The sequence below is a fragment of the Cucumis sativus genome, chromosome 6 (assembly GCF_000004075.3).
Source record: "Cucumis sativus cultivar 9930 chromosome 6, Cucumber_9930_V3, whole genome shotgun sequence".
Taxonomy (NCBI): Eukaryota; Viridiplantae; Streptophyta; class Magnoliopsida; order Cucurbitales; family Cucurbitaceae; genus Cucumis; species Cucumis sativus.
Window position 1 is genome coordinate 22,206,239 of NC_026660.2, and position 14,375 is coordinate 22,220,613.

The 14,375-nt window shown below is 36.1% G+C and overlaps 1 protein-coding gene across 3 annotated transcripts in view; it reads left to right on the top strand.

The window, feature by feature from the left end:
- The first annotated feature begins 4 nt into the window (after positions 1-4).
- LOC101206280 (proteasome adapter and scaffold protein ECM29) overlaps positions 5-14,375 on the top strand; it is a 31,431-nt gene continuing 17,060 nt past the window's right edge. For 2 of the 3 annotated variants that reach the window (XM_031887231.1, XM_011659300.2), the window contains exons 1-17: positions 5-329; positions 1,893-2,060; positions 2,165-2,254; positions 3,029-3,165; positions 3,264-3,354; positions 3,508-3,590; positions 4,026-4,132; positions 4,383-4,535; positions 5,072-5,136; positions 6,853-6,940; positions 7,059-7,137; positions 7,633-7,741; positions 8,168-8,227; positions 8,336-8,454; positions 13,145-13,526; positions 13,615-13,799; positions 13,925-13,997. In XM_031887231.1, coding sequence (XP_031743091.1) covers positions 156-329; positions 1,893-2,060; positions 2,165-2,254; positions 3,029-3,165; positions 3,264-3,354; positions 3,508-3,590; positions 4,026-4,132; positions 4,383-4,535; positions 5,072-5,136; positions 6,853-6,940; positions 7,059-7,137; positions 7,633-7,741; positions 8,168-8,227; positions 8,336-8,454; positions 13,145-13,526; positions 13,615-13,799; positions 13,925-13,997 — 2,163 coding nt within the window. In that variant the 5' untranslated portion in view covers positions 5-155. The remainder of the gene's footprint in view (positions 330-1,892; positions 2,061-2,164; positions 2,255-3,028; positions 3,166-3,263; positions 3,355-3,507; positions 3,591-4,025; positions 4,133-4,382; positions 4,536-5,071; positions 5,137-6,852; positions 6,941-7,058; positions 7,138-7,632; positions 7,742-8,167; positions 8,228-8,335; positions 8,455-13,144; positions 13,527-13,614; positions 13,800-13,924; positions 13,998-14,375) is intronic. The other variant, XM_031887232.1, reaches the window with a different exon arrangement.

Here is a 14,375-nt window from a genome sequence, read left to right on the forward strand (position 1 = left end):
AACCATTTGAAAGGCCAAAAGAAAAAAGAAAAAAGTACGGCGCCGAAACAAAGGTATTGTTCCTCTGTGTAAGCGCAATCTGTGTCAACCACCCGACGTTTCGCGCGTTATTTATTTTCAACCATCACTGCACAAGAGCTCCACAATCTTCTGAAATGGCGGAATCATCGTCCACTTCAAAGTCCGATTTGCAATTAGAAGAAATGCTGGATCGAATACTGACGCGCTTGGCTTTGTGCGACGACTCCAATCTTCAATCCCTTCTTTTGAAAGTTCTTCCTGCCACAATTTCATCCCTTTCCTCGCAGGCCATCTCAGTCCGTAACAAGGTTTTGTAAATTGTTTATAGCTGTTATTTCTCTTGAAAATTCGTGTGTTTTCAGTTACTGGGTTGAGCTCAATTTTGAAGTTTGTGCTGTTGAAAATGATGTTATTGTAAGTTTTTTAGTTTATAAGCGTTTGGTGTGATACACAGTTAGATTTTCCCCCCTTCACGAGATATGTGGCGTTTGACAATGAGCTATGTATTTGGCATGTATTATGATGAATTTTCATTGGCCCTTTTATTTGCACACACATCATCTTGTTTTGATAAAGATACCTTCAATCTTCACATTATCAACTCTTCTTCAGGCTCGTGAGTGCTATGAATTTATTTCAACCGAATTCTTTTTTATTTTTGGAGCAGCCAAATTCAAATGGACTGTATACACGAGTCTCGTTAATATAAGAAATTTTGGTAAACCAGGTTAATTTCTTTTGGGATTTTGTATTCTTATTACAAAATGAGCTTAGAAAGAAGTATCAGTAGTGTTGATTTCAATTGGGGCATGGCGATACCCCTGTGGTTGTGCGCCCACATCCCAAATACAGTGCAATGCACATGGGCATACACTTGGGGTGTGGACGATGACTAGAGGCCGTGGAGGGTGGGGAACACGACGATGAAATGTGCCTGTTCGGATTAAGGTTGAGTACTATGGGGGCATGACTGTGAACCTCATTGGATACAAGAGGTTGCAATGCTGCCCAACACTCAATTCAATTTTTGCTTTAAGGCAGGTGGTAGAGGTTTGAGGCATGGATAAGGATGCATGTAGGATTGTGTTGGGGGCTATGGTGCCAAAAGCGTGTGACTCTCCAACCTGCCAGAGTGTTGCTCCATATCGAGCTAGGCGATGATTCTTTAAAATAGTTTTGAAAAGACATTTAGTAATCGAGTGAACTCACATTGTGGCTCCCTTTTACTAAGGTCGTTTGGTTCCACAATTTTTTAAACATGTTCGTCACATAGAGGTTTTTTATGATGTATGTACATCACAGAGATATTAGTGCTATGATCGAGGAGTTCCTCCTCAATTCACCTTTTAGGGAGAAAGAAAGGTTGTTTTTTATGGTTTGCTAGGGTGTGCGTGGTATTATGGGTCTTGTGAGGTGAGCGGAATTGTAAGGTTTTTAGGAGAGTGGAGAGGGATATGTGGGACTTGGGAATTATGGTCCGTAGTTCATTCTCAGGTCTCTCTTTGTGCTTTGATTTTGAAGACTTTTTATAGCTATTTTATAAGTGGGATTTCACTTAGTTGGAGTCCATTCTTTTAAAGGAAGCTCCCCTTTTTCGTGGGCTTTATATGAACATAAATTCTTTCATTTTTTCTCAATGAAAGTGGTTGATTTTAGTCTCTCTTTTGAAGGGTTTTAGGTAGTCAAAAAATGAAAGAATTTTCAAATATTAAGAGTCTTTATCAACATTTGTTTTAGTCTTTTTCCTTGCTGCATTTTCTTGTTTATGATACATTACAGCCCAAAGAGTTAGCTGTTGTCCATGTGATATCAATTTCCTTCTGAGTTGTCATTTCTGTATTAACCTCCCTTTTGCCTATTGAACATGATAGGTTCTGGAGATCTTGAGCCATGTGAATAAGAGAGTGAAACACCAATCTCACATTGGTTTGCCGTTGTTGGAGTTGTGGAACATATATTTGGAGGCCAATTCTACGTCAATGGTCAGGAATTTCTGCATTGTGTATATTGAGATGGCATTTGATCGTCTAGGTCCAAAGGTATATGCATTTATCTTGTCCATTCGACACTTCGAATTTTATTTTGTTGATTGGTAGTTGGGTGAATTAGTTGTGCTATCAAGTTCCTGACATTTCTTGCACAGGAAAAGGTGCACATGGCCCCTATGGTTTTGGCAAATATTTCGAAGCTACCTTCTCAGCATCAAGATATTGTTTTGCGGATTGTTATTAAGGTGGACTATTCTATCGATACCTTTGGGTTTGTAGCAATATACTGCTGTTCATATTTATATCTTTTTAAATGTTTTTTATTATCTATAAATGTATCTTATTTTTATATTTTTGTATTAATAAGATGACCTCTTGGCTGATATTTGTTTCTTACCATATTTTGATTTATAATCTTTTTATCATCTTTTGTCAATTTAAAAAAATGTCTTTTTTTGTTGGAAACTAATTTGATTTACTTTTTCATTCCTTTTTCTTGTTTTCAATTTCAAACGTAGTTTTAGTGAGGTTTTCCACATTGTAATTTACATGACAAGATGATTGAAACTATTATTACTTGTGGATTTTCGGGGAGAAATCCATCTTGTTTCAACTGCCTAGCATTTCGTTATTTTTTCACTTGTAGATTTTTGGGCCATATGGAAGGTTAAGAACAACGTATTTTTGAATGAGATAAAAATATGGCTGAAGTGTGTATAAAATCCATGTTACTGCTTTATGTGATCTTGTTTATTTGATTAAGGAGTTTCTTCTGCTTCTTCGTTGAATTGCTCACTTTGGTTTATGATGGGATCAAGCCTCTTCACGTTTGAAATGGATTGGTTTTATTTTTCTTTCTTAGTCCTTTTTTCCGTTCCTTTTCTATGTACTTGCCGTGGAAAATTGTTCTTTATTGGTATAATTGGAAAATCCACTTGGCATAATTTGTTTTCCTTGTACTTTGAATTGTTCCCCTGAGACATTTCTGCTCTTGAGCGAGGGTTATTTCCTGTTTTCAGGTGATGGGTGAATGTCATTCCCGTGAAATTGACGAAGAAGTTTCTGCTAAATATAGAGCGCTGAATATGTCCCAGAATCAATTGCTCTTCCTTGACTTTTGTCTGCACACAATGATGTATCAACCTTACTCTGAAAGGTTTGAAATCTTTTGAGTCAAGTTTTTGTACTTATGCATCTAAATACTTTAATTTAATGAAATATTACATAAAACTTATGCTTTATGATTTTTTATAGTGAAGGATGCCCGCCTGGACTTTCAATTGCTCAAATGAAACGTGTTACTGGAAAAAATCCTATAAACAACGATGCACTTCTATTGAGAAAGGTGGTTTAGTCTAAATGAAACTTGACCAGTTGACCTGAATGGTTTTTCCTATTGTAATAATTGAAAATTACATGGCTACCCATGCATTTATTTATGCATTTTTTTGCTAATCAATGAGGAAGCTAAGATATTTTATGATTTTTTTCCCAACAGTTGGGCATTTTGAATGTTCTAGAAGCCATGGAGCCAGCTTCAGAGCTTGTTTATCCCATATATATGATTGCAAGTGTAGACTGGTATGTATTTGTTTCCCTATAAGAATTGACTGGTATGTATATGTTTTGATGCTTAGGGGGTGTTAACCTAGTCAAGGTCCGGGTGCACCTTCTGATCCCCTAGTTTTTCTTTCGCTTGTCGAGACTTCTTTATTACGCTCTTTGTACAATTATCTTGTACATTGAATTCTGATCCACTGAAATAGTTCAACAGATAAACCAAGCCTCAAAAGAAAAGATAAATGATCTTTTTTTTTTCGTTTAAATACAATTGGGATATTACAAATTAATTTTTATTAGGTCTGAGAAACTGCGTTCAAGAAAACTGGTAAAAAAATGAGGCAAAGTTTGGAACAGATTGTAGTCTTAATTTTACTCTAGTCCTTTTGCTGTAATTGTTTTTATCTTTGCATTCATGTTTCCTCTGACCTTGTTTCTCTGTTTGCCTAAATAAAGTCACGATGCAGTTGTCAAGAGAGGGGAGGAGCTTCTGAAGAAGAAGGGTTCCGCTGCTAATTTGGATGATCGACGTCTTATAAACAAACTATTTTTCCTATTTAACGGTATGGGAAGTAACTTTGTTTATTAGTTCAATTAGATGGAATTAACTGACGGCTGCAACTAGTAATTCCAGCTAATATACCACATAATTTTTTTTCTTGATGAAACATGATTTTTAAAAATAAGAACAGTCATGCAAGCATTTTTTTGGTCTGATTATAGTTTGTTTTATAAATGTTGTCCTAGTTTTCTGCTTTATATTTCTTCTGATGAGCTAAAATCAGCTACAAATACATGTTCCAATACATGTAGGTTCTACAGGTGCCGAAAATAGTGCTTCAGAATCTCGGGTGAAACCTGGGAGTATTGCTCTGAAAGGAAAACTTATGTCTCTTTTTTGTCGATCAATAACAGCAGCAAATAGTTTCCCGTCAACCTTGCAGTGCATTTTTGGTTGCATATATGGTTAGATATTCTATCTTTGATTAGTTAATTTTTCTAAATCATCTCATTTGGCAATAATATCAGTATATTTTTTGTCATGTATTCGGGCACCCAAAGGCCAAAATAAGAAAAATGAATGACCTCCAGGAAGTAGAGCAAGGAACTTTCAAGGATATTCACTATCGCTACATTAAAAACCCAAACAGAAGCATTCAATCTGCATATTCCTCAAACTTCCTCCATTTTCACTTTTACTGGCCTCCTGATAGTTTTTCCATGTTATGTTGGTTATTTATCACTCTTAGATTTTGTGTTCTAGACTGTTGATATATTCATTTCTAGACTATTGAGGGTGCTATAGATATGTCAACCTAGTTGAGATATTTGGGTGCATCTACTGATTCCAAATTTCTATGTTTCTGAATTGTTGCTCTTTTATGTCATTATTTTAAGCATTGACCTCTTTTCATTTCATTTCATCAATGAAAAGTTCTATTTTTGTTTTAGAAAATAAAAAAGATACTCATTTCTTTACGGGTTCTAAATCTCATATGTAGGGGATGGCACCACATCAAGGTTGAAGCAGTTGGGTATGGAATTCACTGTGTGGGTATTTAAACACGTAAGGATCTTTTTCTTGAAATCTTAGAAGTTGGAATTTATTTGAGAGAAAAAGAAACTCTAATTTATGTGATTTAAGGTTTGTGCCATATTTTTATTTTTATTATTATTTTTATTATTATTCATATTATTTATTTTTATATATTCTTAAGTATTCAGATCAGCTTACATGCACCTCAACTAATCTCACAAGAGGACTCGCTTGACCCTACAACACTTAGGTGTTAAAGAAACATGTAGGATATTAAATCCTAAATAGATGACCACCATAAGTTGAACCTATAACCTCGATCTTAGTCCTTTTATCAAGGTTATGCCTTACTACTTACCACCAGGCCAACTCATGATAGTTTGAAGTTTCTCCAACAAAAATTTCATATGTTGGGTCTATTGAAAGTTGATGATCTTGGCTCCAAAAATACAGTCCTAGAGACTTCATTTGTCAATTAAATGTTTCTTATCTTAAAGAAACATAGGGACTATTGTTTGTGCTTGTTTTCACTTCTCTATTTTCTTTTTTGGAATTCAATAATATTCATGGGAAGAAGAACACAACACAGGAAAATAATGCTCATCTTGCAGCATGGTTAATGGAAAATTAAAAAAAATCGGTGTCTCTTGTATACAGTATCTTGCCGACCTAGAAGATATCGCCACCCTCCTCCTTCATACAGATCTTTTCCATCTTGCCATCTTAATATTTACCCTCTAAGATTCAGCCGACCTTTACTCACATCAAGTGTTGTAACCACAACCTCTCCACCACGCTGAAGAGTGCCATATTGTCTGTCTAAAAGAGGATCCATCATCTATGCAGTATCTTGGTGTCTCTTGTGCCAACGAGTCATGATTGAAAAACTTTCATGTAGAGTAACTATCATATTGTCTCAGACTTTTGGTGACTCTCACATCTCAATTTGTTTGGGTTTTTGCAACTCCTTTTTGTACTCCATTCCTCATAGTGGAATCAGTTATTTTAGCAAGACAACTTTGCAGATTTCTTCTTCTCTTCACCACTTCAACAACAATTTGTTCTAATTCCTAATCTTATTTTACATCTTTTTATGTTTGTCAGAAGATTCTTTTAATAGATTAAGTTCTTCCATCATTTTTCATCCTCTCCCCAACGGAAGGTAGTATTCCCGTTCTTCTTTCTTCCTTGCGCTTTATTGCCACAAACTTTCACAAATCTTTAGGATAACTCCTATCATTCTCTTTTTCTGTCCAAGAGGCAAAAACATAGTTTGGTCTAAATTGGCAATTGCATATACAACTGGTCAGAAGAAAAGATCAACTCCATGCTTTTACCAAAACAATGAGCTGATTCCAATCCTCAAGACAAATGGTAGATCATGTCTACCCCTTTCGAATCTTAGCGCTACTTCTGATTTCTCTTCACATGTGACACTCACACTGTACTGCCTGTATACAACGCCAGCTGCACTTCTTATACTTTCAACCTTTCATTTGTCATTGTGAAACATGGATCCGTCATCCGTTGTGATTTTATTTGTTTATTTTAATAAGAAACAAATGATTGACTCATAGGATTTTAAGTTTGTTAAATTGATAAAAACAACTGACGGTAAGATGAGTCATTTAAGAGACTGATTTCTCACCTCTTGATACTGGAATCTGTCACCACCTCTTATTCTTCATTGCTTCTCTATTTGTACTGTATTTTGTCCGATTTAGTATGTATAAGAAAATGTTGCAGGCAAATGGCGATCAACTTAAGCTTATGAGCCCTGTTATACTCAACGGAATTCTGAAGTCACTTGACGGGTATTCAAATTCAGCATCAGGTCCATACTTATGAGGCTATCTATCATATTTTATGTTTTTGTGTCTTTCACACCTTTCTAATATTTGATATTGTAGTAGAACCATAACTATATTGATCTGATCCACGCATTTTACCAGATTCTACTACCAGAGACACAAAAACCTTTGCTTTTCAAGCAATTGGATTGCTTGCTCAGCGCATGCCTCAACTATTTAGGTTAGCCCCTGTCTAGTGCTTGGTTGTCTGAATTTCATTTATGTTTCTTTTGTGCATTTTATTTCAGCAGTTCGGAATAAATCTTTCTAGTTAGGGAAATATTATGATTATTATTTATTAGCATGGTTATTAGTAATGGCATATAAGTAATTAGCCAAGGAGTTTGTTAGGTTCATTAGTTATAGGAGGTGTTTGGCCCAAGGATTTGGGAAGTAGGGAGTTTAGGAGAGTGAAGTTGTGAGCTCTACTCATAGTTTCAGTCCAGGAGTTCGCAGGTCCCACCATGAAACAACATCATTTCATACCATATTAACTCTTTACGTAGCCAGTGGGCCTCTAGGAGTTCACAACTCTCTAAATTTCATAATTCTATAGAGTTCACAAGTCCACTTTATGTCCCAACCACCACTTGATGCTCTTGCATTTCTTGTGTTCTAGAAGCTTTCTATTTAGAAGGTATCCTAACAAGCTGATTTTCGTCTTCACTAATTGCAGAGATAAAATTGACATGGCTGTTCGTCTTTTTAATGCTTTGAAAATGGAGGCCCCATCTCTTCGTTTTGTTGTTCAAGAGGCGACCAATTTGCTTGCTGCTGCTTATAAGGTTTGCTCTAAGATATTAATAAATGGTCCGTCATTAGATAGTCTTTAGCATGCAATTACTTGCATAAGTGAGTGATTGGAGATACTTATTTTGTTCGATAAGTGGTTTGGAGATAAACTCTTGTGCTCGAATCAAAGATAAACTCTTATGCTCAAATCATTTTGTGGCAGTTTTCATATATCTTTCTAGGAGCTCTTCTTCATTATTGGAAGGATTTTGTTGTCCATTGTCTGATGGGGAAATGACTAATTACTCTTTAGGTATCATTTTAGTTGACGGGAGCTATTTTCTTTAGTTTGGCTACCTTTTTGTGGCATGGTTTTTTTTGGATGCTTTTGTATATTTTTTTCTTTTCCTCATTGAAAGTGTGGCTGTTCATTAAAGAAACAAAAAAGATCATATCATTATTCCGTATCTGATCCACAGGAGGCTCCAACTACAGTGTTGAACGAGTTAGAGACCCTTCTTCTTAAAAATTGTCAGGAGGTACAAGTTTACATCTACTTTTTGCTTCCCTTTTTTCTTTCTTGTAATCAAGTCTCATTAGTTTCTTGTTGCTTCTGAATCGATTTCTAATTCTATAATGCTAAACAGGAAGAAGGTGAAGTGAGGTTTTGTGCTGTGAGATGGGCTACAAGGTTATTTCATTTGCAACACTGTCCAAGTCGGTTTATTTGTATGCTTGCTGCAGCAGATTCCAAATTGGACATTAGGTACCTTACCACTCCATTTTGAAATATTAAAGTTCTATGGCATGGAATGCTAAATGATGTGTGGAAAATGTTTTGCGATTCTTAATAAGAACTCTAAGTACAAGAGATTTATACAAAGAGAGCAATAAAGAAGAAATAATCAGGGGAGTCCTAGGGGGATCAGGAGATGCACCCAGACATCTCAACTAAGTTGACACCCCCGTAGCGCCAAGCATCATCCCAAAAAATAAACTTCAATGCAAACAAACCAACAAAGAAACAACCTAATAACAATCAACCTAATACAAGGGTCTAGAAAAACTGGAAAAACATGACTAGAAAATGCAGAAAAGATCCAAAAATACAATCTCAAAATTAAAATTTAAACATGGCCACACCTACTGATCCTTTCTCTCTTTCTCCCCCTCATTTCTTGGATTCCCTATTATTCTCATTGTATAGCTCTCTTGTACATTGAGTTTATTAATAATAAAAAAGCTTGTCTCCTTTTCAAAATTTTTTTTAAACAAGGCCAAAACTTCAACGCTTCAAAGCTTTAGACTGTGATAGCTGCAATGCAGAGAAATTGATACAGCAACGGTTAGGCTTGATTAAGAAAGGCATTTCGGTTGAGGTAAATATCTTGAATGGAATAATTAGCGAACTCCTTTTTTAAGGAACACCAAGCTGCAGCATTAAGATCTACTGCACGCATAATTTCTGCCCTCGAGATTTTTTGGGTAAAATCAGACTCGACAGTAGCTGAACCACACTAGTGCTTAGAGAACGATCAAAAGTCCAAACTAAATTGAACAAGGTGAAAATCCATTCCCTGCCAAAGGAAGAGACGAGACAGTAGAAGAAAATGTGATAAAGGATCTCACTAGCCTTCAAGCATAGTGGACAAATCAAAGAAGAGAGACATTTATTGGAGGATTTCTTTTGCAAAATTTCTGAATTATTGAGGGACACGATGACTATAGTCCAGATCAAAATGTTAATTCTCCGAGGGCTGATTGATTTCTAGATTGCTGAAAAAAGAAGTTTATCAATCTGGGAGGCTGTTTTTAGGTGAGCCAAAAGAGACTTAATGGAAAATCGTCCATGGGGATCAATGGACCATGATCTAAAGTCATTGGAATTAACCACTTTTTCAGTTGAGAGGAGGGTAGAAGTAACTGAAATTCTGCGATTTCTTCATCTTTCAAGCTTGATTTCTTCATCTTTCAAGCTTCTTTTAAAGGCCAATGACCAAGATGAAGTATCATGGTCCCGATGTGCTGCTACTGACACGGAGGGCAAAAGAGCAATTCTAAAGAGTCTAGAGAACTGCTCCTTGAAGGGGTGTTACCAACCCAAGAATCTGACCAAAAATCAATTCTATGACAGTTACCAAGATTAAAAGAGGCTAAAGAGTCAACCAACCTCCAAACTCTAGCAGTGCTGACCCAAGGGCATCTTAGGCTGTTATCGGACTTCTCTTGAGTGAACCAATCAAAGATCTCCTTACCATGGATGCTGCTAATTATTTTCCTCCAAAGATTTGATTCTTCTTTCGAGTATCTTGAACCCCATTTAGCAAGCCTGCAGTGTTGTGAATTTTAATTCCTCCTAGGCCGAAACCCTTATCTTCTAGAGGAGATGAAACCTTGTTCCAGTTAGCAAGGTGGTTGATTTTGCTACCGGCATGACCTCCCAAAAGAAGTTCCGCATGATTCTCTCCAAAGAGGCAGCCACACATTCAGGTATTGAAAATAAAGAAAGGTAACAAGTGGGAAGACTAACCTGAACTGAGTTGCATAAGGTATGTCTTCCATCTCTAGAGATGTATCTTTTCCACATATCTAGTTTCTTGTGAATTCAATCAATGACTGGTTGCGGAAACACCTTTTGTCGAGGATAGCCTTCCAAAAGGAAACCTAAATATAAGATCGGTAACTTTTATGCCTTGCACCCTAGTAGATTTGCTGTTTGAATCAAATCATTCTCTCCCACGTTAACACCACTAAGGGCAGATTTCTCCTAGTTTACTTTATGCCCTGAACACTATTTGAGTAAACTTATGGCTTCCTTAAGCTTAAAAATCATCTTCCCATCATACTTTAGAAGAGTGTCATCGGCAAATTGAAGAAAAGAGAGATGGATAATGTCTTTGCCAACAAGGAAACCTTCAAACTGACCGCTGCTATGAAGCTTGCTTATGATTCCTCCTAGAACCTTGCTTACTAAGAGAAATAGGAAGGGGGAGAGGAGTCCCCTTGGCAGATACCTCTAGATGCTGTAATTCGGCCTCTTGGCTTACCATTAATGAATACTGAAAATTTTGGACTTCTTATGCAGCCCATTATCCATGAAATCCACGTGGAACTGAATTTTTTAAGGGACAATATCTTTTCTAGAAAAATCCAATCCACTCTATCAAAGGCTTTTCAAGATCAAGTTTTAAAATCTAGCATTTTTTCCTTTTTGCCATGTAGTCTTCCATTGCCTCGTTAGCAATTAATATAGGCTCAAGAATCTGCCTACCTTCAATAAAAGCACATTGGGAAGGACTTACAATTGCATCCATAACTTGTTTCAAACGTTCGGAGAGAACCTTTGCAACTACCTTGTATGTTAAGGTAGTAAGGCTGATTGGGCGGAAATCCTTGACTAGAGTCGCGTTCTCTTTTTTCTGCACTAAACAAATGAAATTTTTTTGAATGCAAGCGTTTAATCTTCCATTTTTGTGGAAATCATCCATTAAGGATTTGAAAGTATCCTTGAAAATAGACCAATGTTTGAGAAGGAACTCCGCTGTGAATCCATCGGGGCCCGGAGCTTTATTGCTGCCAAGTGCCTTTAAAGCTTTTAAATTTCCTCCACTGAAAATTGAGCAACAAGAGCTACGTTCCGAATTGAGGAGACAGAAGGCCATTCGCTGTTAATGGAAATGAATCTGTCCCCTGGAATTTTTTTATAAAGTGTCTTGAAGAAATCTAGCACCAGCCTTTCAATATTGTGGAACAAAAATGACACAACCCCATTATCATCTTTTAATTCTGTAATGAGATTCCTTCTTTTCTTTGCATTTAAAAAGCGGTGGAAGAAACTTGTGTTCTCATCACCCAAAGTCAACCAATTAAGTTTGGTTTTTCAAATGTAGTTGCACTCTTCACTTTGGTAAATACTGAGCAATTCAGCTTGCAGAGCTGTTCTAGTACCCAATTCCTCTTCATTTAGCCCAATCAATTCTGCCACGGAACTGTTATAAATTGAAAATATTGATTTTCCTGTAGTTGACCATTTGATTTAGAATTTCATGCTTCAAAGAGGAGATACATTATTTTCTGTTTAGATGCTGAAGATAGACTCAGAGAAAATTTCTCATTCTTATTCTCCCAGGTATATCTAAACTGTGGTAGCGAGGAAGAATCCACTGATCGCTTGTTTCTGGGATGGTCTTTGGCTTCAGTTAGTTGGTCTAGACTCTAACGTTTTTTATAAGACTTAATGTATACAGTATACACAATAATATGAATATTACCCCTCCAAAACTCTTACCCAGTTGCTGTATTTAAGGAAATGCTAGCATTTTGTGGACTCCTTCAACTGAAACCATTCTCTGTGATCTATAGATTAAAAGAATCAATAGGCTCTTAAAGATAGAAAGAGAGCTTAACGTGTATTGAGGAGTGGTACAGCACATCATTTTCTCTTGAGTAACATTTCACCAAACTGTTGGGAATTTACACGAGATATAAATAAATGCGGAATAGACTAAATTATATTTCAAATTCCCATTTCATAGGTTAGAGCCAAATAAGCAATCGACTATATCGTGACTACGTTCGGTCTTCTGCAACTGCAGGTTCTACTATAATGCAGATTGAAAAGACACCCCAAACATGCTTACAAATCTCTCTTCCCAAATAACCCAACAATAACCAAGTACTAACAAATTGGTAACTTGAAATAAACAATAAAAGAAACCCTAAACCCAATTTCTCACTCCCACACTAAAATAACACACTGGAAAAATTCAGTCTGGTGATATCTCTAAAATAACACACTGGAATTAAAATTTGGTGGGGTTGTATTTCTCAACTTTAGGCAAGAAAAGCTTACGCTCTGTACTTCATGACACACAATATGTACACAAAATTTCTTCTAAAATTTATCTTCTTTCAATTAAAACCTTTAAATTAACCCATTAGAATACTTGCTTATGGAAGTTTATTAGAAGAGAGATAAGCAACTTTATTTTCTTCTCCCACCACACTTATCTGTTTTTACTTAAAAGGAAAAATCACCTTCAATTTTAATTGGCAAGCTTATTGGTTAAGTAAACGAGTTGGGCCAAAATGTGGGCTTGGAGTTTTGGCTTCAATTCCTAACACAAACTTCTTTGAGGCTCCCTTGAAATGCCCTTATTTTCAATTTGGTTCCTTTTGTAAATTTCCATTTTTGAGTGCTCGGGAGGAGATTCCTTGTTCAGTTGGTCCCATTTTCCCTCCTCGCATGCTCTCTCACTCTTTTTATAATGAATGTTTTTCTCTCTTATCAAACGAAAACCAGAGATACATTTGTTTCATGCAGTACGCTTTTCACATTCTTGTCTTATCATCTTTTTTTTTTTTTTATTTCCTTTCTCTTAGCTTCTTTCTTTTCCCATTCTCTCGATGTTTATTGATGGGACTCAATTTCTTAAATTACTCTTTTCTTGTTTTAGGGAAATGGCCCTTGAGGGTCTTTTTGGAGCAAAAGGTGAAGCCCGAACGACAACTCAAACTCATGACGTTAAATATCCAAATTTTGGGGTCATGCTAGATTACATTATTAAGCAGCAGCCATTGTTGTTATGTTCAACTGAGTTGAGGGAACAACGGCTTCTTTTTTCATCTCAAACGTACATCGCAATGATAAAATTTTTGCTAGAATGCTTTGAGGCAGAGTTGCAGTATGATGATTCTTCTGAACCGTTATCTACTTATGAGTCTTCTGTGGAAACTATGTGCTTATTTTTAGAACATGCTATGGCATATGAGGGCTCTGTTGAGTTGCATTCTACTGCTTTCAAGGCATTGATTACCATTGGATCTTATTTACCAGAGGTGGGTTGCTTTTTCTTAAAACTATCTTCGGCCATATTCATCTTCACTTTGCTTGATGTTCTTGTGGTGGTGTGGTTATTCTGTACAGGTGATATCAAAACATTATGCATCGAAGGTTTCCTGGATAAAGAGTTTTCTTAGTCACATAGATATCAATACTCGTGAATCTGCAGCACGCTTACTTGGAATAGCTTCTTCTGCACTGACAACATCGGCATCATCATCTGTTATTGAAGAACTATTGACCACAATTAATGGAGCACATAATTTAAGGTGGAAGCAGTACTAGATGGAAATGGAGATTTAATAATCATGTTTCTTTCTTATGTAGGAAACAAAAAGGTTATATTTCTGTCTTTTGTATGTTGAGTTTATTCTTGGATTTGTTTATTCTGCAGGTTTGAGACTCAGCATGGATTGCTATGTGCTATAGGATTTGTTACTGCAGACTGTGTTTCCAAAACACCGATAGTAAGTTGATTAATTTCTCTTTCTCCCTACCAAATTTCTTGTCAATATTTTATTCTGTGTGTTCGCTCGCTTTTCCTCCCTTTCCTTCTTTCTTTCTTCTGACAGGAAGATATAAATTTTTGTTGCTGGATGGGAGATGAATTTTCCGTGTTGCATAAAATTACCTCTGTATCGTGGGTTTTTATTCCAGAAGAGTGTCAATATATTCTTTCAGTTTCTTTATTAATCAATAGAAAGTTTGTTTTAATTTTTTCTCCTTCTTTTAAGATTGGACTTCTTATTGCATTTTGTAATCCTTGTTTTTAGTTAGGCCCTATGTTATTTGTACATTCTCATCAATATCCACATATTCTCTAGTTCCTTTCTTTCTTTCTTTTC